The 26,692-nt window shown below is 44.7% G+C and overlaps 1 protein-coding gene across 1 annotated transcript in view; it reads left to right on the top strand.

The window, feature by feature from the left end:
* Positions 1–26,692, top strand: part of KIF6 (kinesin family member 6) — a 417,010-nt gene that overhangs the window by 305,946 nt on the left and 84,372 nt on the right. The window contains exons 14-15 of the mRNA XM_045842819.1: positions 11,403–11,511; positions 23,942–23,997. Coding sequence (XP_045698775.1) covers positions 11,403–11,511; positions 23,942–23,997 — 165 coding nt within the window. The remainder of the gene's footprint in view (positions 1–11,402; positions 11,512–23,941; positions 23,998–26,692) is intronic.

The following is a 26,692-nucleotide window of genomic DNA, read 5'->3' as shown; positions in this document are numbered from 1 at the left end:
GAAAACTTCAGTGGCCCTCTGCCTAGGACCACCCTGGGCGAGCAGGGAACTAGTTAAGGGAGTGGTGTCAGGACCAAGAGGTCACTTGGGAAGAAATCCACCTACACCAAAGGAAACCCCAAGGTCCCTCCAATTAATCTCTGTGCTGGATGTTCCACACAGTGGGCTCTTCCCCGCGCCTACGACTTTGCCTTTCTGTTCCCTATGCAGACAGCAGCATCGACCTCTTTCCCTCCAGCTCCTGCCCCTCAGTTCCTCTAAAACCTTCCTTAGGAGGAATTTTCCTTGAAAAATCCCCCTGCAATCTGATTATGTCCCTTTGTTTGCTCCCTCACAACCACCTGCACTGTGTTGTATCACCACCAATGCATTGTCTATAGTGGGGTTTTTTATGCTTTATACTGTAAGCTTTGACCTTCCCATAACCCATTATAAGTTCAAGGACAGCATTTCTTTTATTTATCTATAACTACCTATAGGAGAGGGTTGTCAGTGGAGTATATGCTCAGTACTTGTTGACAGATGGTCTGCTTCACCAATGGACTCACTGCCTGAGTGAATAAACAAATGTTACATTTAAATAGTGAAATGCTTTCCAGAGAAGAAGCAGTTAGGACACAGAGAATTCAAAAGGAAAATGAAGGCCTCCAGGGCCCTTTTCACCTCTTCTGCCAGAGACCACACTCTTCAGACCTGGACCCTCCCCCTTCTCTTCTCTGCAGTAACCCCTCCCCATTCCCACTCCAGTCCAACAGAACCATTTTAAGTGCATAAACTATTTTACTGTGGTGACTCTTCTGAGTGCAAGCTCCATGTAGATTAGGGAAAGATAATCATTCAACCAGACCTGAGATAATTGGCTAACTAATAAAGTTGTAATGGCAGAGACTCAAGTCAGCCAACCTTCCCCTTGCATGTGAGCCCCATTCCCCGTTGCCTGGGTTCCCAGGTGAAGCAGGGCCACCTGGGACTTTCCCCAGCTTCCTGTTTACAGAGATAGATCTTCCCATTCAGAGATAAATCTCCACCTCTTCTGAGCTGTCTGCTGTTTACATTTATGGTTCTCGGTCCACGTCCAGTCACAATCCTCCAAAACTGCCTTTTGCTCTTTACTACCTCTGACCTCCTGACCCTGTAGGTCTGACCTCAGTGGTTTGCCAATATTTATGACATTATTTCTACTTGGCAAATTTTCACTTGCAACACAATATGCAAAAGAAAAGGTTTGGAGTCAGATAAAACTGTTATGAATTTATTTTACTAACTGTTGTCCTGTGGTTACTTTTAACCTTTTCAACTTCAACTACCTTACCTCTAGAATGCACCCAATCCTAGGCAGGATCACTGTGACAATTAAATGAGACAACATATTTAATTTCTCTAGCACATACAAAGTTCTTAATCAGTATTAGCTCCTCCACTCACCACCAGTACAGTTGCAGTGAATACTGAGTTAGTATTTGTGAGTTAATGCTTGTGAAATACAGAATAGTGTCTGTCACTTAGAAGGCAAGTAAAAAATAAGTTCCCCTTTCTTTTTTTCCCCAAAGAATGAACTTGAGCATACCCAAGTTCCATATTGCCTTGTGCTTATTTCCAAGCCAGGGCATCAGAATTTTATGTAAATCCACTTGCATTTCAGGAAAAGGGACACTTTTGCTGCTAGGCCAGATTGTAATTCTTTAATTTTCTTTTAAAGATGTATATAAATACTCTAAAATGGAATTCATCCCTAATTTAGGCATAGATAGAAAACTGGCCTCATTTTTCAGACAACAGGACATGTGGACACTGCTTTAGCCACTGCTCTTGAAGCATAGGCCAGCACGAGAACTAAACTCATCAGGAGGAAGCTGGTCGCTGGAATCTTACTAACCATGGCCTTTAGAAGTGGCCAAGTCATCTCAAACTCAGGGAGTCCTGTGCTGGTCAGATCCAAAGAATATGGGGTCTCTTTCTAAGCTGAAGAGGAATTTGACTTTCTGTTCAATTGGCCTCTCGGCCACTGCTCTTTAACCCACAAAGTGCTAGGACATATGTCCTTCTACCAAATTCCCAGGGTTGGTCCAGATACCAGACATGGAACTAGACACCAAGGCTCTTGCAGGGCTGCCGGATCTATGGACCGAAACTGATGGAAAAGACTCCACACATCCAGGTTAGCCTGGCAGCAGGCTGTCTTATTTAATGGAAATATTGCTGGTCTCCAGATTCCTGAGTTAACTCCAAAACACAGAAATGCCAACATGACCGAGGCTGCTCTCTAAGCTCCATTCCTGCATCTGCCTATGGGTTTCTCTAAGCAACCCACATGGGCACTTTGTCCTGAGTAAGAACGCTCCTCAGAGATGCCAGAGATCTCTGGCAAGAGCCCCTGCCAGAGATGCAGGGTTAGGAAACAAGTTTCTCTGAAGATGACCTTGGGGACCATTGTTTAAAGGTTTAATTTGTCACTGCTGGGAATGGGCAACTACCCTCAAGCAGCTGCCATTCTCACAGGGGCCCTAGGCCTGCCCACTTGGTTGGCACACCTGGCCTTTCTTCACCTGCTGAGGCTAATGCCCAGGACACTTGTGGCAGGAGGGTGAAGGAGACACAGTTGCCAAGACAAGAGGGAAACACAACCTGCCTCGAGTACCACGCCTTAATTCCACCCAGCCCACGTGGTCTGAGCTGCTGGGCCTGGTCAAGTTGCTAGTGGGATGTGTGATTTCTGGCACCAGGAATCAGGAACCCGTTTGATTTATTTAGACATGGTGCCACCATTGGGTGGGTCTCCTAAGGTTTCTGTGGCTTTCCACTTCAGATTTTTCCTACACTCCACTCCCTAGAGCCCCTGCCAAACCTGCCATGCTTCAGCCTGGTCCAACCCAGCCCGAAGAATCTACTAATTAAAGGTTCTCCTTTGACATCTTTCATGTGGCAATTTAGGAAACTCCAAGGCAAGTCCTAATCTGAGGATTTCAGCCCAGGTGGTATCATCTGGTTTGAACATAGGCCTTTAACCCCAAGGCCATGGTGCACTAACCCATTCCAGAAGTTGTCAATCAAAAGCAGGAAGTAGGTTGGGCAAGTGTCCTTGGTCACCCCCAAATTCTACTTTTTAGTCTTCACATCTGCAGTCACTTTGGCCGTGGCTAAGTGGTTTTGTCTTCCCCTCATCCTCAGATTTCATACCCTGCTGTCCCCACCCAGTAACCCCTCAAATTGTAGCTGAGCTACTCCTGGCCCTTAAAGCAAACAGGCCCATGGCACATGGCACCACTTCCTGTGGTGGCCTCCATCACCCTGGCCCTGCAGAAGCAGGGACAGGGGCCTCCTCAGCACCTACTCCCAGACTGCTATGGCCATTCTCGGTGATTTAGGCACTCTAGCACATGCCACCCACTGCTCCCTGGGGAACGTCACCTGCACATCATCTTCTAAGGTGATGGAACCAGGCAGCTATTTGATCCTGAAAGCACAGGAATGACGAAAGTAACAGCAGATGTCTTCTACTGGGTAGTAATCTGGGAGCCATCTAATAAAGGGAGTGTTTCCAGGCCTGGGACTGCTGACTGGGAGAGGCTGCCTGAAGAACTGTATGAAACTCTGGTGCTATCATTTGTTTCCCTAGCAAAGGATGCTGTGATCAATTAACAATATCTTCCAACAGTGTGAGGAAGGAAAGTGGGCACACGGGCTATGTATGTGCCATTCCTTCATGTAACTTCTAAAACCTCCTCCTTCCTAGATGACAGCATCCTCCCCACCATGGGGGGAAGATGGTAAAGGCAATGTCTCAGATGTGCTTTCTGATTTTTCTGGGAGATAGTCCATTTCTCTTTATAAGATCCTAAAGCACTTCCCCATCTCACAAATTTATTCAGTTCATCATCAACAGACCCTTTGCTCTCCATGCTAGAAGCTGCTGACTCATCCTTCATCCCAGAGTGTCTGTTGTAGCCAACACTTCCCCTGGGACATCCTTGTTCCCAGCCTTATTCCCAAGGGTGCTGGACCACTGACCTTTCCTTTGGTTCTCATAGCCCTCCTGACCTTTATGTTTTGTACTGCCTTGATAGATTATCCCCTTCTCTCATCTAAATTCTTCATTCCTCTCCATCTCATTGGACCATACATTCTAACCTCTTCACACACTAAAGGATGGACTTCTCTTCTAGCTATATTTATCTGAGGATATTTTTGTATATTTCACGAAGGTGACATTTACTGAGAACTCTCAGTGCCTATAGAACCTTATATGATGTAGCATACAAAAAAACACTCCACCCCGCCTGCTGCTTCCCATGATGTAGTACACTCTATGTACTACATACTGTATATACTTATCACATCACTATATCATTCCCTTACCTTCAGTTTGAAAGCTTCTGCTACCAAGCCACAGATACTATAATCACCTCCCCACATCCAGCTTCTCCCCAGAGTCAGCCCTAAGTGTCCCCAGCCACTTCCGACCCTTCTCATGCGTTTAGCCTCAAACAGTATGCACCAAAGCCCCTCTGCCTTGGGAATCCACCCCACCTCTCACTTTCCCTCATTCCCCCTTGGTCTTCTCTTCTCTCCTTCCTTGTTTGGTCAGAGGCACCAATGTGAATAAATGTCTTTCCCAAGGAAAATAGTTTTTGGCCCTAAGAAATCATTTTTTCAGCATGAATAACATAACTCTCCATTATTTTACTTTTGTGAATTTTTAAGCAGTAACTGCAGCAGCAGTAGGTTGTTTGGGAGCAGCCAGGAAAATGAGCTCTGGCCCACGTGCCCTTGACTAAAGGAAATCAGACAGCCGGCCCAGAGGCGGCAGCATTAACTCTCTACATCTGATGTTTTTCCTTTCCATTTGGTTTCCATGGGACCCTGCGTTGGGAGTGGGGACTGCTTACAAAAGTACTGATTCTTTAGCAAAATAAGAAACCAAATTTCAGCCTACCAAAAAAGGGAAAGCATTAAGAAATGCACAGGCACCAGGGCCTAGAACTTTGGCTGCCTAACATTTTCAGAAATCCAACTCAAAGCCAGCATGGAGAGTACCTGTTGACTATCTTTTCTACATGAGTGCTCCTTAATAGGTATCAGAATCAAGAAGGGGGCACCTTTAGGACTTGGAAGTGTTTTCCATTCAGTTCACAGCCCAGAATCACAATGTCGTGTTTTGGGGACTTAGACTGAGAAACTCCTCTCCTTTCAGGGTCTTTGGGTGTGTTTGGGCCTTTTTTTGTTTGTTTTGCTTTATTTTGTTTGAAATTTTATACCATCCTATGATGGTATTTGCTCTCCTTTAGGTTTTAAACAGTCCTGTGACTCAGCAAGCCAGCAGGCCTCTTTGAGTCATCTATATTTTCTGGGACTTGACACTGGGTCCTGTGATTGAAATTCACTAAAAGAAAACAGCTAAGAGCTAAAAATGGGAATGGGAAGGCAGAGCTCTTCCAAGCCCACACTTTAGTGAGCAGCTGAATCCATCAGACTAAACAAAGTTGGCAAGAAGGTACAATTTATCTTCCCTTTCAAGCTCAGATCCCTCTGATTCTGGCACCAGCCTGAGACACCATCTTATGTCTCCCATCTTTGCAGGAGTGTTAGCTAACTGGCAACAGATCAGGGGGTTTTCTTTGCTCGCCCTAAAATAGTGATGTTTTAAAAAATATTTGCATTTTTATGAATGCAAATATTTGGCATTCATCTCTAATGGTGGGCTCTGAAGCATGGTGACATGTAGCGCAGAGAAAACGGTGTTACATTTGTAAAATCACACTAGATGAGGGATGAACCTGCCTAGGAGTATGGTGGCAGAGGGAGGGAGAGCAATAGAGACATGCTTCACTTCCCCTATAAAGTCATAATATGCTGTATCGAAAAGAAAAACAATAAGCCTTTAAAATATCCATTCTTCCAAGAGATATTTGACTGAGTTCTTCCTCTGTGCCAGGTACTATCCACATGCTAGAATCCTTGCAGCAGACAAAACTTGACTAAAATTTCTGCCCTCGTGGAGCTTATAAATTCCAGAAACAGTTTTAGAACATATGAATAAATGAAGTAAACTGTGCAAATGGTATACAAAACTCATGGTTCTTTTTTCCTGTGACACTATAAAGAAAACTTAAAGATTTGGACAAGATAGGCATTCACAAGAGCACAATTTCAAGGTTAAATCTACTACTCCCATGTCATTTTGTTGTCTGCAACCTGCCCACCCCCATCATGCATAGTTTCCCTGGAAAAACTGATATAAGAGCAGAACTGGGCAATTTTACCCCTATAATCGTTTCTTAATTGAGTCTCAGCTTCCTCATCTGTAAAATGAAATTATGACCAGGGATCATGGAGAAGTTTAAGTAAGTTAATTCAGGCATACCTTGGAGATACTGCAGATAACGGCAATAAAGTGAATATCACAAAAAAGCAAGTCACACAAATATTTTTGGTTTCTCAGTGCATGTAAAAGTTTTGCTTATAATAGCATTATGTCTAAAAAATAATGTACATACTTTAATTTAAAAATACTTTATTGCTAAAAAATGCTGATCATCTGAGTCTTCAGTGAGTCATAAGCTTGTTGCTGGTAGAGGATCTTGCCTCAGAGTTGATGGCTGCTGGTTATCCGGGCAGTGTTTGATGAGGTTAGGGGTGGCTATGGAAATTTCTTAAATTCTTAAAATGAGACAATAATGACATTTGCCCATGGATTGATTCTTCCTTTCATGAACAATTTCTCTGTAGCATGTGATGCTCTTTGATAGCATTTTACCCACAGTAGATAGAACTTTTTCAAAATTTGAGCCAATCATCCCAAACCCTACCACTGCTTTTTCAACTAAGTTTTGTAATATGCTAAATATTTTATCATCATTTCAACAATCTTCACAGCCTTTTCACCAAGAGCAGATTCTATCTCAAGAAACTCCTTTCTTTGCTCATTCATAAAAAGCAACTCCCCATCCGTTAAAGCTTTATCACACAATTGCAGCAATTAAGTTGCATCTTCAGGCTCTACTTCTAATTCTAGTTCTCTGCTTTTTCCACCACATCTGCAATTACTTCCCCCAATGAAGTGTTAGATCCCTCAAAGTGATCCATGAGGGTTGATATCAGTATCTTCAAAACTCTTGTTAGTGTTGATATTTTGACCTCTTCCCATGAATCATAAATGTTTGTATTGGCACCTGGAATAATGAATTCTTTCTAGAAGGTTTTCCATTTACTTTTCTCAGATCCACCAGAGGAATTAATATCTATGGCAGCTATAGCTTTATGAAATGTACTTATTAAATAAGGACTTGAAGGTCAAAATTACTCTCTGGTCTATGGGCTATAGAATGGAAGTTGTGTTAGCAGACGTAAAAACAACATTAATCTTGTTGTACATCTCCATCAGAGATCTGGGGTAACTAAATGTATTGTCAATTAGCAGTAATATTTTTTTTTCATTTATTTTTAGAGAGAGGGGAGGGGAGGAAGAAAGAGAGGAAGAGAAATATCAATGTGTGAGAGAAACATCAATTGGTTGCCTCTTGCATGCACCCCAGCTAGGGACAAACCCTCAGCCCAAGCATGTGCCCTGACAGGGAGTCAAACCAGTGCCCTTTTCATTTTGTGGAATGATGCCCAACCAACTGAGCCACACAGATCAGGGCATGAGCGGTAATATTTTGAAAAGAATCTTATTTTCTGAGTACTAGGTCTCAACAGTGGGCTTAATTTTCAGTAAATCATCTTGTAAACAGATGTTCTGTCATCCAGGCTTTGTTATTCCATTTATGGAGCACAGGCAGAGTAGATTTAGCATAATTTTAAGAGCCCTAGAATTATCAGAATGGTAAATGGTCACCTGCTTAAACTTAAACTCACCAGCTGCATTAGCCTCTAACAGGCAAGCCTGCCTGTCCTTTGAAGTTTTGAGGCCAGGTATCGACTTCTCCTCTCCAGCTGTGAAAGCCATAGATGGCATCTTTTCCCAATAAAAGACTGTTTTGTCTGCATTGAAAATCTGTCGTTTAGTGTAGCCACTTTCATTAATTATCTTAGCTAGATCTTCTAGATAATTCTGCTACAGCTTCTACATCAGCACTTACTACTTGTCCTTGTACTTTTACTTCATAGCGATGGATTCTTCTCTTAAATCAACCTCTACTAGCTTCACACTTTTCTTCTGCAGCTTCCTCACCTCTCTCAGCCTTCATAGAATTAAAGAAATTTAGGGACTTGCTCTGGATTAGGCTTTGGCTTAAGGGGATGTCATGGCTGGTTTGATCTTATCCAGACCACTAAAACTTTCTCCATATCAGCAGTAAAGCTGTTGCACTTTCTTACCATTCGTGTGTTTACTAGAGTAGCACTTTTAATTTCCTTCAAGAACTTTTCTTCTGCATTCACAACTTGGTTAATTGTTTGTCACAAAAGGCCTAGATTTTGGCCTATCTTGGCTTTCAACATGTTTTCCTCAGTAAGCTTAGTCACTGCTAGCTTTTGATTTAAAGTGAGAGACAGGCTCATTATCTCATTAGCAAGGTGAACTGTCAGTCAGTCCTGTGCTCCACTGCCCTGCTCTTTCTACCGCATACCACGTGTGTGAGAGCTTGGCATGTGAGAAAGAGCTGTTTTCTAAATCCTGAGAGGGAAAATGAGGTGGAGACAGCTCTTCAGTAAACAAAAAGGGGTTCATTACCTTCATGGGTGACCCCAAACTGGAGTGGAACCTGATCAGTTAGTACAACCCAGAAAGAGGTAGATGTGGGCTCTAAACAAGCAGAAAGGGGGTGGACAAGAGTAGGTCTGAGGTGGAGCCTGGGGCCTCACCTTTCAGCTGCCCTGTCTGAGGACTCTCAGTCTCCTCCTCCACAAGGCAGCTGCAAAGTCTCTCTAGGCTTTCAGGAATTACTTTATCTTTTTGCTCTCAGACTATGGGCATCAGCAGCCATCTCACCTTGGCCTTCCTGAGGAGACACTTAGGATGCTTATTGCCAGGACGATGGCCATCACACTGTTTATCCACCTGAGGTCACCACCATCAAAGAACTCCAATTCCAGAATATGTATCCATGGTAACAGGAGGAAACCGATACCGTGTTGCTGATAATAAGCCAATAGCACTGCAGGACCCCAGTGCTTTTTAAATCACCAGAAGTATTAAACACTTCCAGTGTAACTTCCCCATAATGTGCACTTCTCTATATTTCAAGTCTTTGGAAATTGGTGACTTGTGTATGATGTCACGCTGCCACCAAATTTCTTAGCAAGACCTTCCAGATTCTCTGCAAAATGATCCCAACCTGTCTTCCTGGAATTGTCTCTTCTGTGCACCCCATGCCATTTCTGCTCCCACTGCCCAGGTCTCTCGCTACCTTAAGGAAGATCCAGTGGAGTTTTCAGTTGACTGTAAGTTCATCCAGGACCTACTGCTATAACAGTGTTGTGGGCACTGACAAACCTCTACATGTCTTTCCCACACAGCTGTCCGTTCTGACTATCAGCTCTACAAGAAAGCAGAGCCTGGGAGAGGAAAGGCCATGAACCTCTCCTTCACTGCAGCTTTTAGAGCAACCTTCCATCCCATCCTCCCACCCTTTCCACCACTGGTTGGTGGGAGCCTTCTCATCTCCTCTGTGGGAGGCAATTTGGGGATCCCACAGGCAGACTGCAATGTGGTCTCTATGCAGTTTCTCTCTTCCCCAACTCTACTCCAAGAGACTCGTTCACTCTACCTTCTGTTATTCTGTTACGCAGTGAAAGTCATATCGTACATGTTAAAATGCACACAGACCAGGGGCAGGGAGAGGTATGGAGCACATCCCTCAGCCCCTGGTTAATGTCTCTTGTGCATCAGGGCTCATCTGTCCAAGCCTCTCACAGACCAGTTCCAGGCCCCCCTGCCCCAGTTCTGCAGTGTGCAGGGCAGATGTGGAGACAGAACTGAGCTGTGCCCATTTGCTTCTGATGGAAAAGGGTGCGGTGTCTTTGTGTGTCTCACCATTCAGACATTTTTTATGGTGCTATTTTTATCAACAGTAATCACTAAATTGATGTCAGATGGGCTGGTCCAGTTCCTCTCCCTGAGGCTAGGTTATGGGATTCCGTGGGTTTTTTCCAGGCAAGAGACATGTTATGTGGCCCATATGAATGCATCTCTGGTCCCCTAGGCCTCAGGGTAAACCCCTGTAGCCGTGGACTGTGTTCCTATGGCAATAAGAGAGAAACTCATCATTGCCCTAGTTCATTCTGGACCTGACTCATTTAATAGACATATGTTGAACACATTCTAAATACCAGTCATAAAACAAGATACCAAGGATTCACCAAAAAAATGTACTCTCTACCCCCAGAGAAACTTATGTTTCACCAGAAAGAATTGTCATGTAAAGTGACAGTGTCTATGGGCTATGCATGTTACAGAAGCATCGATAGGTACCTAGTGGCGGGAGGATTTATTCTGTCTTGGCCTCAAGAAAAGCTTCGGGGAGGTGGTAATACTCAGCCAGGGCTGGAAAGGTAAGTAGAGTTAAATGAACAAAGAGCACATGGACAAAGAAACTAAGGGCAGAGGCATAAAAATGACTTTAGATCATCCAAAATCCAGCTGTGAATTCAGCTCTCACCTAGAGAGTCCTAAGCACACACCTACATTGACCCTCACCAAAGGAGGCATAAGGAAGAGCGCCTCGGTGCAGGAATGTCAGCTGCATTCTCCAAGGGCCTTGGCCCTTCTGACTCTGGGTTTCAGAAGTTGGCCCCTGAGCAGAGCCCAGCAGTGAAGGTTAGTCTGTAGTGGCAATAGTGATATAGGATGTTGAAGTTAGATATGAACTAGGGACCTCCACCTCCATCCGCTTGTGGGTCTTGCAACTGAGAAGCTAAGTCCTGAGTAAGACTGGAGGTCCCTCATTTAGCCCCAGGAAACAAGGATAAGTTGTTCTATGGAGACAAATAGCAGAATTGCCTAGATTCTAAATCTTTCAGTCTGAATTATACTTTTTTAAACTAAATGCCTGGAAATTCAGGGTGAAATTTAACAGAAAACCAAAATGGGGAATAACAGGAAAACAGGGAGAAATATGGCACTAAGTGATGGCAGAAAGTGCATTTGCAGATGTTCCTGGCAATTGAGGGCTTGGCACTCTGGTTTTCATTTCCTTTGACCAGACATTCCCAACCCCACCCCCCACAAGTCACATGGATGTGCAGGCACAGCCCCACAGGGTGCAGCGGGTGTGACTGTCGCTGGAACAACCTCCTCCCGGTTGGCAGCCAGCTGGAAGAGCCTGTGGCCACCTGTCTGGTCGGACCCTCTCTGCTGTGAGCCTCCTGGAGCCATGGCTGGCTTTGCGGTCTGAGTAAAGTGACAGTGCAATTAATGGGATCCTGATGCTGTGACTGAGGCCTTTTCCCTGTGTCTCCAACAGGGATGAGAGAGGAGATGTCATTAGGACGCCAGGAGGCTTTTGAAATCTTCAAGAGGGACCATGCTGACAGCGTTACCATCGAAGACAACAAGCAGATTCTGAAACAGAGGTAAGGCTGGTTAGGGACTCACTGGTCCTCCAAGGCTTAGCCAGGCCAGCAAGAGGAGTCTTGCTTCTGTCCTCTCTAAATTGCTCAACCTAACTCCTGAAAGGAAGGCATGACCTGTACTCAGTTTCACAGTGAATTACATCCAGCCTGGTATCATTCTCTTTCAGGTGTGTAAGCATCATCATCCTCGTACTGCTGGGTAAGTAATGTCAGGGGCTCTGACTGGCAGCACTAACTTTCTACACAAGACTCACATTGTACATTTATTCTCATTAGCTTGAGACTATATCAATATCCGCTATTCCAAAGGCAGGGAAAAAAGATGTCTTAGATGGTGGTCCTGCACAATGTCACAGAAAGTGCATATATGCACATCTTGTTACCCACAAGCCTTGGGGGTGTTCTCCAGGCCAGAAGCAGAGCAGGCAGCATCGTCTCCTGACAGTGTGGAGCCAGGCTGTGTTATGAGTCCTGTAGACTAAACTTACACTTTGTTTCAGGTAACCCGTGAATTAGATACATACCTCAAACCATTGCAAACAGAATGACTCCCACGTGTATGGGTTTCCCACGTGAAGAGAGTTCTAGGCTGTGAACTCTTTGATGTCACATGTGACTCTGGATCTCAACATACAGTATATTTTCAAAAACTATTTGTTGAATTAAAACGAGATCCAGGATTGAGAGTCATGCTTGTAAATGACAATTGAAGAATGCATGGGAAGTGGATTAGCTCTCTCAGGAAAACAACAAGGGAAAGCTCTGAAGGACAGGGAGAGGGAGAGGAGGCCATAGCAGGGCCTGAGAAGAAGCAGAGGGAAAAGAAGAGGGAGAACCAGGAGAAAATACTGTCCTGACAGCTGAGAGGGGATACTACTCCAAGAAGCCGCATGTTGTCAGTGGTGGCAGATGCTACCAAGAGATCAGCAGGTGGAGCTGGAAGCTCACATGGCCTTGGCACCTAGAAGAACCGGGATTGAAGTGTCAGGAATGACAAAGCAAGTCAGAAGAAACTGAGTAAACAATGTGTTCAAAAAGTTTAAAAACTTTTTGTTTTATAGGTAAAAACATTTCTACAAGAAAAAGAGAGGTAGCTTAAGGAGAAAGGAAGTCTGTTTCCGAGACTCAGCCAAGACTGTAGGCCACAGAAGCAAACCAGGGACAAGCGAGAGATCGAGAGAGAAGCAAGGGAAAGACTGCCACAGCAAGGCTTCTGGGAGTCGGGAGTGGTCAGAGGGAATCACAGTCAGGGCCGCCAGGCCTGGGAGGAGGCCTGAGTAGAACAGCAAAGCAAGATGTGGCTGACATCAATGCGTTTACAAGCAGAAGGAGAAAATTAAAGGTGACCTCTATTTTCTCTGTGCAGATGGTAATGAAGGTTCAGCACAGCTGCCACGGGGAGTGGGAAAGAAGGCGGACTGGGAAAACAGAAAGGAACGGCGATCAGCTTTAAAGGCCCAGTTTCCACCTTAACCAACAGCTTTTATACTTGGTGGGGAGGTTGGTGGGACCTTGCATCGATACAAATGCAGTGAGCGTGACAGGAGTGTAACCAGGAGCAGCCGTCTGGAGCACAGTGCAGCCCTCCTTAGTCCAAAGAAGTATATGTACCCCAGTGACCCAGCAACTCCCCTCCCAGGTGTATCTCCCAAGAATTCCTCATGGTTCAGAAGGAGACACATATGAAGATGCCTGCCACAGCTCTGTGGGTGGCCAAAGGGATTTGGAAACCTTCTGGGTGCCCATCCCTGGGGACATGGACAGGTGAAACACTGGGAGAGCTTCCATGGGGTCAGACGCAGCCTGTGGGAGCAATGGATTAACGTGCTACCAAGGATTGTCCTAAGAACACACACTTTATGTAAATTACAAATATATTCACACACACAAACAAAAATAGTCCAACAAAAAGATACACTTTAGCATACTTTAACCATAAGAATGGTTACCTTTGTGGGGGAACATAACAGGACCAAGAGTCAGGGATATGAGTGAGTAAGTAAATAAACAAAGAAAACAAAGGATGGGAGTGGAAAATGAAGTGAAGCTGGTGAAGGCTGAGAGCCCTCTCCCTAGAAAGATGGACACATGCATATCCACACACAGTTTGGTATATAAATCAGGGGTTCACAAACTGTCCATGGCTTCTCCATGCTGTAGGCCATGTATTTTTAGCAGAGTCAATGGGACGTGTTGAAGCAGGATACTTTGTTTGTCTGCAGGTAAGCATGTCAAGCTAGATGACAGCTGCTTTATCCAGTAACAACTTCCAAAGAGCCCTTAGCTGTGTCCCTGTCTGAGGTGTCATTTCTCACACCAGTGCCTATAACCTGGCTTCCTGGAGCTTGTAAAAGCTGCCAACACCTTAGCCTGCCTCCCCAGACAATCTAACTCAATTAGATAAAGCCTGAGCATCCATTTGTTTAAAGGCTCTAACATGCAACCAGGTTTGAAAACCTCTCCCTAGGCAGCGTCCAGAGACCTTGAGATCCAGAGGCTCTGAGATAGGATCTCAAAACCTCCACAGGTTAAACCAGTTACCAGGTGATTCTCTTACACACTCAAGCTTAAGAACCATTGGCCTAAAAAGACACTACTTCATCTCTCTTATTCTAAAACTAGCATGCATGTTTCCCAGTCCTGGTTTGTACCCTCGGGTCTAATTAGGTCTGTTTCCAGCAGGGGGTGGGGGTGGGGTGGGTTGGGGGACAGACAGAGATGAAGATGTTGTTGTCTTTTGAAGCCTCCTACTACAGAGCTCATTAAACTCTAGTAGAGTTCTGACAACCCATGTGACAAATGTGCTTTTAGGTTTAAATACATGTAAATCATGCAGGATGGGCTGGTAGTACTGGTGGTCCCATCTTCCCCGAGGCCATTGAGCAAAGGAATTAATGAAACTCACACAAAGCTTTCCTCTGGAAAGAGCTTTTCCCAGCAGTAAATCAGTCTTTTTAAGTCAAATGAAAAGTTGGGAGACCTGCCCACATTTTTAAAAAATGTCACATCTGTTTGAAGTTACTGTAATAAATGATCATTAAAGGAATATTTGGTACTGGGGAGTTTAACATACGACCTACCGCTTTCTCAGGGAGGGAGCTTTTATTTGCATTCATGAAATGTATTCAATTATTATATATGACATGCTCATGACTGCTTAAAGAAGAGGACTAAAGAAAATGTTGTTCTATGAAAACAGATAACTGTGAACCAGTGTTCCTACAGAAGGCATCAAAATGAGGTCTCACACGTGCTTATAGGGATGACCTTCATGCCACCCTTACTTTAGGAACTGGTCCACCATAACCCTGATTCCCTCCACATGTTTGTTCCCATTCCCTCCAGAGATCAGGAGCATCATAGGGACCATCTCTGGGAAGACTAGCTGTCTTAGGAATAGATATGCACCAGTGGAGTTTCCTCAGGATGGCATTAAACTATTTCCTAACTCTACTGACTACCTAGTCTACCTTTGTAATAGTCCCCAACAACTAGGACATAGTGGCCTGGCTTGCCATTTTATCCCTACTTCCATATCAGATAACTCTTGTCATTGGTTCTAGTGTCGTGATGTCATGTTGGCAGAGTCCATGAAAGAGGGACTCGGAATTGCCTCCACACCTGAGCCTTGGGCCAGCTCAGCCTCTCTAACCCATGGTAATCAAGTTCTAGAACAAATATAGGGATCCCTTCTGATTCCCCCAGCTCCCCAAGAGTGTAAGAGTTGATATAGAGTTTCAGGAGGGGATGATCAGTGGCTTACATGTCTGTGTTACTTAATAGAAGGGGTTTCTTCCCCCTCTTACCTGCACGCTTTGCTGCCCTCACAGGCAGTTTCTAGTTCTCCCAGCTCTGGCTTCCAGTTGGGGAAAGCCTGCCTGTAACAACAAAGATGTTGGCACCTTAATAGGATGTTTGCCCTTCACTGAATTAGAGCTGACTTTTCAGTACAAGACAACTGTGATTGAAAATCGCTGCATTTTCAGGCATGACTCATCCTCATAGGATATAATAGTGTGAAGAGAGTCTGGAAACCCCATGTGCCCAGCACCACACAGCTAACTCTTTTGTGCCAGATCTTTCATACAAACTGAATCTGTCACTCAAAGAGTGCCATTAAATAACAAAGGAAGGAAAAACAGGGAGATTAACTGCAGTTGGAAAGAAGTCCTTGATAACATGAATTAAACCAAGAAAAGCTTCCCTTTACTCAGCTGGATCCTCAGCACCATCTGGAAATAATGTACATGACAAATAGGAGTTCTCTGATTCCTATTAGACTTCAATTTTAACCTTTATTATTTTTTCATTTGTTTTTTGCATTTACACCTGTCTCCTGAACTAGAATTATAAGCTCTGAGAGCAGAGATTAGATTAGAATCTTCTCAGTCACCCTACAGTTATTAAGACAGTGCTGGCCTCAGAAATTATACTCAAAAACACTGTTTTGCTTCAGAATGACAATTTGAAATTGACTTTGGGAAATCTTAGCAGTCAAGAAAACTGATCATGATATATCTTTCTAGAAGTAGGACAATGGAGCAACAGACTTCTTGAGAGTCAGGGAAGGAACTTCTCAACAGGTAATGAGACAACAGCCATCTTGAGGCAGAAGTGAGATAAAATAGAACAGTAATATCCTATTTCTAAAAATGTAAGGGAAATGAAAGGTGCATTTTCATGCAATATAGCAGAGACACCAAGGTACCATGTCAGGCACAGGTCTACAGAAAAGGCAGTGGCATAGATACAGGCCCAGTCTTCTCTCTTCCTCTCTGACAGGGGAAAGAGTTATATATTCACTCTACAAATAACATATTAAGTTCATCACCCTGGACAAAAATACTAGCAAAGATGTTGTAGGAGCCCCCTTGCCTTCCAATGATGTGTTTGCTCTACTGGCCTAAAGGAACTGTCCAAGCTGACAGGACAAAGAAGATGACTGCAGGGGCCCTTGGAGAGCCCTTGAACACTAGCTCCCCTGTGGCCCTGGGTTAAAGCAGCCATTGCACAGGGCCCCCAGTAAACTGTCTGTGGTTCTTCATCAGGCCTCCTCAGCTGCTCCCTCAGTGATGACATCTGTCTCTGCCAGATACACACTAAGGCAGGATGGGATTCTGCCAGGGGCTGGCCCTGGAAGTTGCATGAATTTCTAACTCAATCCCTCTATCCTTTGTATTCCCTTTGAAGATGAAAAACTTTGAAACTGTGTTGGATGTCCCTGACCATTGACTTGCAAGGATCCCATCATTGGTTCGCTGCCAAGATGATGCTCATCTACTTTTGTCTGTGGTTACTTCTTCCAACAGGCAACCCCACCCCTGGGGTTCCCACAGGGCCAGGTAGTGGTCATGATTCACAATCCCAAAGCACACTTGCACATGAACTTTTCACATCATCCTAGCCCTGAGAGGTGTCTCATTCTCATCTAGAAATGAGGACTCTGAGATCCAGCTGCTAATAGGGAGAATGGTTGTTGGAACCCAGTGTCTGGCTCCCAGTCCTGCGCCCCCCACACCACAAATGTTGCTTGCTCACATGCCCCTTCTTTTACTCTGTAAAATTTATGGAATTCTTACTAAGTATGAGCCCCTGTTCTAAGCTCCTGGGATATAAGAGTGAATTAAACAGATGTGGTCACTATCCTCACGACATTTAGGATATCAAAAGGGAAACAAACAAGTAAACAAGCAATCCCAATACAGTGCACTATCTGCCTGTGGTGCCAGAACTTTGGAGTGCTGCAGAGCACATAGGTGACACCTACTGCAGACTTACATAGTCCTGGAACACTGTCCACAGGAAAAGGCATCTCAGCTGAAACTGAAGTGTCAGTAGAAATTAGCCAGATCAAGAAAAGAGGGTCCTAGAAAAGGGAATAGCAAGAAAATGTGAACTCTGAACTGAAAACAATTCAGGCCTCCTGGATGGACAGAGGTGTATATGCCAGGGAAGATCTGGGGAAATCGGCAGGAGCCAGAGGTGGAGTCTGCCTTGCCATGTTAAGGAATCGGAGCTATGTCCTGATGTCACTGGGGAGCACTTGGAGAGTTTTAAGCAAGAGAATAACAGGATCAAGTTTGCTTTTAAGACAGGGGCTCACTCAGGCTAAAATGTGGAAAGACAAGTAATATGAATGCAGGGAGCCAAACAAGCAGTCGTTAGAGTAATCTGGGAAAGAGATGATAGCTTCTTCTATAAGGCCAAGTAGAACAAAGCTAACTGGAATGTTATGATAGATACTGGGTGTGGAGAATAGATGAGACTCCAGGATTGAGTGGAGGGGCTAATGGAGACAGGAGCAAAGGATGGTGTGCAGGTTATTGGCATGAGCACATGGGTGCATGTTGGTGCCCTGCAATGAAATGGGAAAAGATGGGAGGGAGGGGGAAATCTTTGGAGAAGGCAATCAGTTCTACTCTGGAAACAATGAATTTTAATTATTTGCAGGGCATCCAATAAGCAGCTGGATGAGGGTCAGGAAATAAAGCAGAGCTGAGGTAGAGATTATAGATGAGGCACTAGCATGAGGACAGGGTTAGGATGAAACCTACAGAAGACCCAGAAAAGCAGAGACAGAGCAGCCAAGGAGAGCCAAGTGATGTGACACAGAAGCCAATGGAAGAGAACTGCACTCTGGGGACCGTGGCGAGTGCGGTGCCAGGCACAAAGTGAATGCAATTGGATCTGTGAAGGCTGGATGTCATGGGAAGCCAGGTGTGAAAGAACAGCCAAATGCTGCATTCCTTCTCCCTTCCAAACCCAGGCCTCACCCCAAGGTAGAGATGTTTCTGTTTGGTGAGTAGGACAGCCTGCCAGCCCCACACTGGACCTGTCCCCAGCAGCACTGCACTCTCCAACGTGAGCACACAGCCTGGGGCTCCCTGATGGGAACACTTTGGCCCCAGCAGTGAGACCCAAGGCACTCGCAGGAGGTTCTGGCTGAGTCCCAGAGCCTTCTACCTGGCCCTCCTCAAGGGCCTCCTCAGCAGTGAGCAGCAGCTTAGGGCATTTATTGGGGGAGGTAGGGGGAGGGAGGCCTGTGCAGTAGGGAAAATCATCACAGGTTCCCCACCTAGGCCACAGGTTGGCTCCCTGAACCACACCAATAATGGGAATGTGCGTCTTTTAGAAGGTCAGGAGTCGAAGACTCCTCCTGGCACAGTCTGGATGAGCAGAACTCAGCCTGGGATCCTTGTGGGGCAGGGTGGGCAAGGAAGAATGAGGGCGTGGCAGCCTGGGGTCACCCTCTTTCTCAGCTCTTTGGTAGCTTCCTTTCCCTTTTCATCTCCCTCAGGAACTTCCTCCTTAAGGAACTGGGATTCCTTAAGGAAAAAGTTTGTCTTGACAACTAGAGATCAGGAACACATGTGGGTGGGGTGGCCTGGAGTGGTGACAACTATGGAGTAAAGGGACAATGGTCTCATGGAGACAGGACAGCCCTCAGCCACACCTCTTCAGTGGGTAAGCCCTTTTTAGCTTGGCACTGGGCTGCAGAGAAGAAGCTGGAACAGCTCACGGGGTCCCCCACCATGTCTGCCAGACCTGGGTAGCTCTGTGGAAAGAATGGACGGCAGCACCAAGCAGCTTTCTCTGCCATGCCTCCGGCACTGCTGTGGTGGTGGTGTGGTCACCTGGGGCCTCATCCCAGGCCTGTCAGGGTTTCTCTGAGCAGTGCTGCTATGGAGGCCGCCTATTCTGCTAAAGTACCTTGCTTTTCTAGCTCCACTCAGCTGTCTTCCAGTGGTGACATGAATTTCAGCAGCTTTGCAGCCTTGCTCTTGCATTTTCATAATTCTAGTTTCCATACTCTACAGATCTGACAGGAAGAGGAATCATTCATTGAGCAATGAAGGACTATCAAATCCTATGAAATTCTAGGTACAGGGTGTCCATCAAATAGTTCTAGTCCCCCCACTTGGCAGAAACAAAGCATGAAGAGTCCTCATCTTCTGAGCAACCTGGACAGAACCTCAGATGATGACTGCCCAGCAGACAAAGCCAGTGCAAGCCCACAGAGCCCAACACATTGACCTATATGTCATAGGGATGTAGACTGAGCCAAATTCAATCTGCATGACATCAAAAGAAACTGCACTCCTCTCCAGGAGGTGACAGGCCCTAACTGAAGAGAGAACATGCATAATCTTTGGTGAGCCTGAATACCCTTAATGAGAGAGCCAGGGGTGGAGTTCCAAGAAACCTAACGTTGAGGGAAAATTTAGTCCCCTTCACTGGAAACTTCCCCTGTCTGTAGTCACAGGCCAAGGAGACAGATTTGGAAAATAGCAGTGACATAATTCACACTTCTTTCCATCAAGCACAGAGCAGCCGTGGCACCCTGGCCTTTGCTCATATTGTTCCCTGCCTGAAATGCCCTCTTCTCTCTCCTTCCTCTAACAAAAACCTATGCAACTAAAGCAGTTATGGGTAAATAATACATCTGGGTTTTACTGGGTTCCAGAAAGATTTGAGAGGTGGAGAGAGGATGGGGAGAGAGGAGATGACTAAAATCAAACTGGCTAAGTGTTGGCAATTAATGACATATGATGATGGGTATGTAAGGGTTCATTCTGTTTTTCTATTTTGTGTCTATTTGGAAATTTCCATAATAAAAGTTTTCTAAAAAGTTCTATGCACCATAAAATCCAGGTCAGTCCTACGTTGTACATGAGCTTTCCTGTCTCACGGACAGGCCCCTCCCCAGCACTGTAATGGCATGACCAGCGTCGCCCCAGTAGCACAGTGATATACTGTAGCCATATGTTATATATTTGTTTCGTAGATTTTCAGTGACCTCTTCAGTTTCATGGCAGAAAAGAGAATATGGGAAAGCAATTAATATTTCATAAGGTCCTGGACTGCATGTTTCTCATGTAGGCCTTAACCTATACCACTTCTGTAGCTCTCCACAGTGTCTCATCAATATTTGTGGGAAAATATAGAGGAATCTTTAAGTAAATATCAGCACAACCATCTGGTGCATTAGTAAACAGCCACCAAGTAGACAGCCATCAGAGATAATGGAGAAGTTTCTAAAGACATGGGGAGGCAAGGCACCCAGACTTGGCCTCGGAGGGGTTGCAGGCAGAGGGGTGGTGTGGGGGCGGGGTCAGTTCTGTCAGTTCTCTGGAATAATGAGCCTGCCTCATCTCCCCCTGGCTGCTGGGTTCCTCTCACCCGAGGTGCTGCTGGGGACAGCTTATCCAGGAGGAGAGAGGGGCTAATGTCTCCAGTGAATTGACTTGCTGAGGAATTTGGGAGAAGACAAGCTGAAGTTCCCTTTTTATGGATACCTTGGGTGCACCTTCCCAGCTTGTAGCTGTGGATATACTACCAACTGGGGTGGCTCTTGTGAAGATGAATTATGTGGTCCTGATACTGCAACTGAAACAGACACTATTAGATCAACTTTTCTATATAGAAAGAATATCAATGGAAAAGTGGTTCTTTGTTTCCTCGGGAAAGATGTGGCATTACCGAACTATACGGCCATTGTGAACACCAGCAATGAAAATCCTAGATAAGAATCTTGTGTCAGAAAGTATCTTCAGCCCTTGCTGGTGTGGCTAAGTGGATTGATCACTGGCCCAAGAACCAAAGGATCGCCGGTTCGATTCCCAGTCAGGGCACATGCCTGGGCTGTGGGCCAGGTCCCCAGTAGGGGGTATAAAAAAAAAAGACAGTATATTTATGTTTGCAGGGTCTGATTTGAAGGAGGAACTCAAGAAACTTTAATGTTGCTAGATGGGTAAAGCCAAATTGACAAAAGAATTTCATTTAGCTGCCCTGTTCATCATTCACGCAGTGGGGCCAATGTACAAGGGCTGCTACCACACAGCAGCTGCGAGTTCCCTGTACAGCTGCTACAGAAATGTACTTCAGCTGGTAAAAGAGCAGTCAATCTCTTCTGTTGGATTCTGTGTCAACAATTCTATAAAACAAGGTTATCCTATAGAGGATGCAACACACACAGCACTTCACACTGTAAGGAGATCTTTGAGATTCATGGGGGAGACCATTGAAAAAGTAGTATTTGCTGTCTCTGAACTGAAAGAGGCTACTTATCAAAAACTGCTACCTCTGGACTTCCCAAGGTCACTGAAGGAGGAGGGGTTATCACTGCTGTACCTACCTGCAGATATTGGAACTGCCGAAGAGGAGCCTTGGTACCTGAACCTGAACAGCAGATTCAAATAAGTAAGAAACCCAGTGAGGATGACCAAGAAGAGGAGGATGAAGGCTTGGCAGTTGATCTCTGTTTCATTGGCTCTCACGCTTTTGCTCGAATGAAGGAGATATTGATGAGCAGAGAAGACTGATCCCTCAGGGACTGTTCTCAGAGGCAGCCCTGCAGAAGCAGCATCAGAGAAGTGAAGGACACTGACTGCTCTCCCCATCAGGGCCCTCTGCCCTGACTCCTACGAAGGCACCTGCAGTTTCACCCAGCAGTTGCTGCACCATCAGTGCAGACATCCACATGGTGGAAAATGCATAGGTTGTTTTAGTATTATTATGAAAATAATTTTCACCTCGCAAACCCCTGGAAAAAGGCTCAGGACCTCAGACCCACTTTAAGAACAATGGGTGTGCGATCTCTTTTCAGTACTTCATAGCTGAAAGGAATTCTGTTACAATCACTGGTTATGTCAAGCAAGATCTGAATATCTCTCTGATATTGCTTCTCTAAAAGCCTTATACCAAACAGGTGTTGACAACTATGGTCACACAGTGATGGTGGTCATTGGAAGAAACATTCCTATAACAGTAGTAGATATGGACAAGGCTCTCTTATATTTTATCTGTGTAATGGATCACATTGTTGTGAAGGACTATGTAGTTAGCATATTTTCACACACTAACTGGCGAACACAATCACCTGGACTCCGACTTCCTAAAGAAACTCGACAATGTCGTTGATGTCAAGTACAAGAGGAATTGGAAGGCTGCTTATTTTGTTCATCCAACATTTCGTTCAAAGGTATCAACATGTTTTTTTTAGCACCTTCTCTGTCTCAGGACTGAAGGACAAAACCCACCGTGTGGGCAGCCTCCACCAGCTGTTTTCTGCCATCTCACCTGAACTCCTTTTACCTCCTTTTTACTTTCCTCCTTTTACCCTTGAATATGATGCTGGGGAAAGTGGGCCTAACTGTACATCTCATCCCCCACCACCAGATTTGCAACCCGCCACCTTTCAGTGCTACTGGTTTCCAAGGATACCACTTTCTCCACGAATCATTACCTATTGAAGTGATACTCATGTTTGCTGTACAGATCCAGAGAGTCTTTTGTCTCCACCTTTCTGGTATTTTTTTATTGACTGTATATTTTCTGGCACATAGGCAATCTGAAAATGGTAGACCATTCTGAATTACACACTTATTTTCAATGGGTATGTTTGTATCAAATGAAAATGTTCATTTTTAGAGGGTGGTTAATAGAAATTGGGGAGCAGCTTTCGAGTATCTTCGGTTTCCTGAAAGGACACTGGGTGCTCCATCAGACGAGCTACCACTATTGTTCACATCATCTCTTTAACATTGCGTGCTTCCTTTGCATGCTTAAGTTTTTCTCGGATTATATAGAACCAGTGGGAGGAAAATAAAGACATGGGGAAATACATTATAATGCTAAGTGGAAAAAAAAATCAAAGCACAAAACCATATATATGGCATGATCTTAACTGTAAAAAAACTGGCTAGAAAAAAGACTGGAAACATTTCAAAATGTGCTTCTTTCTGGGTGAGGGATTATTAGAGATATTTTTTCTTGTTTCTATATTTTCAAAATGTGGTTAACGTCAGCTATCATAGGAGTCAGCAAACGTTTCAGTAAAGGGTCAAATAGTAAACATTTTCAGCTTTGCGGGCCACGCAGCCTGTGTCCAATCTGCTCAGCTCTGCCGTCCTAGCAGGCGAGCAGCCACGGACAGTGTGTGAGTTGGACGCAGCTGGGCCCCAACACCGGCCCTTTGCAGGAGCTCGTGGTGGGCTGGATTTGTCTCCTGACCACCCACAGGTTGCTGCCTTCTGATATAGGACTTTGTAATAAGAGAAAAAAAGTTACTTAATTTACACTAAGTACGTGGTCTTTGACTATAACTATAAGATCCTGACGCCGTGGAGCACACGTAGCACAGAAAGCGTGCAGCCATGCTTTATTCTAGAATTTGAAAGTCACAAGTTAGTGAATATGAGAATGCAAATTCTATGCTGGGTGGAGGAGTAAAAATTCACAATACCAGTGATTAATACAAAATTTATCTTTATTTTAAACCTAGTATATTTCATTTATTTGGATTTTATTTTATGCCTTTTAATAAAGTTTTATAATAATTTAGAGACCTCTTAGAAATCTGTCATTTTTAAAACATAATTTAGGTTGAAGAGAAAAAATAAACTCTCATTTCTTTTTTTCTTTTCTCCAGATTTTCTGAAGCAAAGGCCCTGGGAGAAAATATAAATGAAGCAAGAAGTAAAATTGGTGAGCAAATGATCGTCTGTGAGTCTCTCTCACAGACCATTTTCCTGGTGAAAATCAGGCCAGGATGTGCTTCCCAGAAGCCGTGCACCCTGGCCCCAGAGGGCCCTGCCAAGGAAGTGCTTTGAGAATGCCTTTCCTTGGAAGTTTGTCATCCCTCCCTTCCACCATCAGGAAAAGCAGTTTCTTTTGTCTAGAACTTGAACTTTCATCCCCATGCAGGCCTGAGCTCTAGTATCCCAATGAGAAAGCTTTCCCCAGGTGTCTTTCAGCAATACCTTAGCTTATCATCACCACAGGATTACAGTGACAATTCATTTTTCCAAGTGCTATGAAACACTCTCACACCTCCCAAGGCTTATACTTAGCATTTTGGCACAGGTGCGTATTTTTTGGTACCATTCAGTAAGCCAATGGGAGGAAGCAAAAATGAGCCAGTGTGTCTACCCAGGATGCAAGCTGCTCAGCAGGGCTCCCCCACTGAAGTGAACATCCCGAGAAAGGTAGAGTAAAGCCAGAGGCGGACTCAACAGAAGTATGCCACAGATCTCTGTTAAAGCAAGAGGAAAGTGTGTCTTTCATTTCAAGCTAGAAGACACATGGAAATCATCTCCCAGCCTGGGGCAGCCTCACAGAGGGGATGCCTTGAGCCTTGGCCACTGTGGTGGGGAAGGCAGAAGTTACCAGCCTGCTCACAGCTGAGTCTCTGAGTCCCCCTTGTCCCACTCTTCCTCCCTCTACAAAAAAGGATGGGACAAAAGCCACTCTGAATGTTGCTTTTGGTGTTTTCTACAGATATTGAAAATCGTGATAACCTCTGGATGTTTTATTTGAGCAAATGGGAGCTCTATATTCTCCTCATTGGCCTGAATCAGAAGGGCTATACCCAGCACCAGGCCAAGAACCTCTAGAGTCTTAGAGGTTCGTAACCTGAAGTCCAGGGTCTGGGATGAGGGGAAATGCACCTCCATGTGCACTGACCTCTGACTGCAGTTTAGCACTGCTTTAGTGATGAGTGTAGGCAGCAGACCACAGCAGAACTAGCAGCACCTGTCACCAGTGGAAATCACAGATATTTTCATTTCACAGCACTGTTGGCAGACATCCTAAAATATCTTTTATAGTCATCAGTACTTCAAAATTACAGTAGTTATTAGACTCATCATTAGATCTGATTGTTTAATGCTTTTATATAAAAACACATAGATATTTCTGTACCAAAAAAAGTTTTAAATTTTTAATAACTTCTTTAATATAATTGGTTTCTTAAAACCCTATGTAAAGCTCTTTTCTTGGCCTGGGCCCCAAACTCCTGAAGCTGCATGAAAAAAATTAGGGGTTAAGAGCGTGTGCATTTTTCTGGAGATAATATTCATAGCTTATCTGATTCAGGATCAGTGACCCAAAGCAATAAGGAAGTTGGTTGGGGCAGGAAAGCAGATACCCGACAGCAGGTCAGTGCTGATCTACCTACCTGGCTGGCGGCCAGGAGGGAGACAGGGAAGCAGGCTTCCATGGATCAGCCAACCTGTGAGCATTATCTGACTCAAAAGACCCAATGGTCTGTTTTTATTCCTGGGGAGATAAGAGGGAAAGAACTTTTATAAATTGCTTCTCAAATAAATAAATAAGTAGCTTCTACACACACACACACACACACACACACACACACACACACACACGTAGTATAAGGTTTTGCTCTTTAAAAAATACCTAACACCTTATACCAATATAAAACTGTTCCATCACGAATGAAACTGATGGAACAACACTGACGGAAGGCACCAACGACCTATGCTAATATACTTAGCTTTTCAGTCTGAGACCTTGAGTTGTTGTCACAAACAATCCTAGATTCTCCACAATTTTGGTGCAGTAATGTGTATTGATGGATCCAGTTTGCCACATTCTTGAGATTAGGTGAGTCGGAGGCTGCCCTGCGGCTGCACGGCAGAGGCAGAGGCTGTGAGGCTGTAATTGAGCTACCACAGGGGATGTCTGTAATTGCAGATATGCTAGCAGAAGCCCTGGGCAAGTAGACCTGTGTTTTTTTCTGGAGACTAACAATGTTGAGATTCCAACATTCACTGCTAACAAGAAAGCAGCTAGTTCAGTGGTACTAATAAAGCCAATGTCACTCTTCATTTTGTGCAAATAGCAGACTAACACTGGTGTTCTAGTCACTCATCTTTCAAATGTGCTCTTGATCCAAGGGGGCCCAGGTAAGTGGGTCACTGAGACTCAACCCCATTACTGAGCAAACCCACCATCACTGCACCTCAGACACAAGGTTAAGAGTAAGGAGGTATAAGGTAGAATTGATACACATATTTAAAATTTCCAAGGTAACCTTGAAGGAACTGTTTTCAGGATATTTATGACTTTACTAGGAGAACTAGCAGAACTAGCTAGTACTTCCCAGGAATAAATTAAATCAAGTGACATTTTCAGTTCCCAGTGAGTCCTTTTGTGAATCTAAAGGTCAGGAGGTAAGAGCATGGCGGGGATGTATCGTTACCTGCATGGGATGATGACTCAGCTTCACTCCCAAACTGTGCCACCTGCTGCCTCTGGCCCCTGGGCAGAAGTGAGATGCAGTGGAGCGTGAGAGTAATTGGCCTGCAGAAAGGAAATGAAAAAGGTGTGTGGGAACTACAGATCGACCAGCCCACATGTTTAAAGTTTAGGTCGTCTCTGT

Source organism: Phyllostomus hastatus, unplaced genomic scaffold (genome assembly GCF_019186645.2).
Source record: "Phyllostomus hastatus isolate PE091 unplaced genomic scaffold, TTU_PhHast_1.1 phas_contig_40, whole genome shotgun sequence".
NCBI lineage: Eukaryota > Metazoa > Chordata > Mammalia > Chiroptera > Phyllostomidae > Phyllostomus > Phyllostomus hastatus.
Note: the sequence above shows the minus strand (reverse complement) of the source record. Positions and strands in the feature narration are given on the sequence as shown.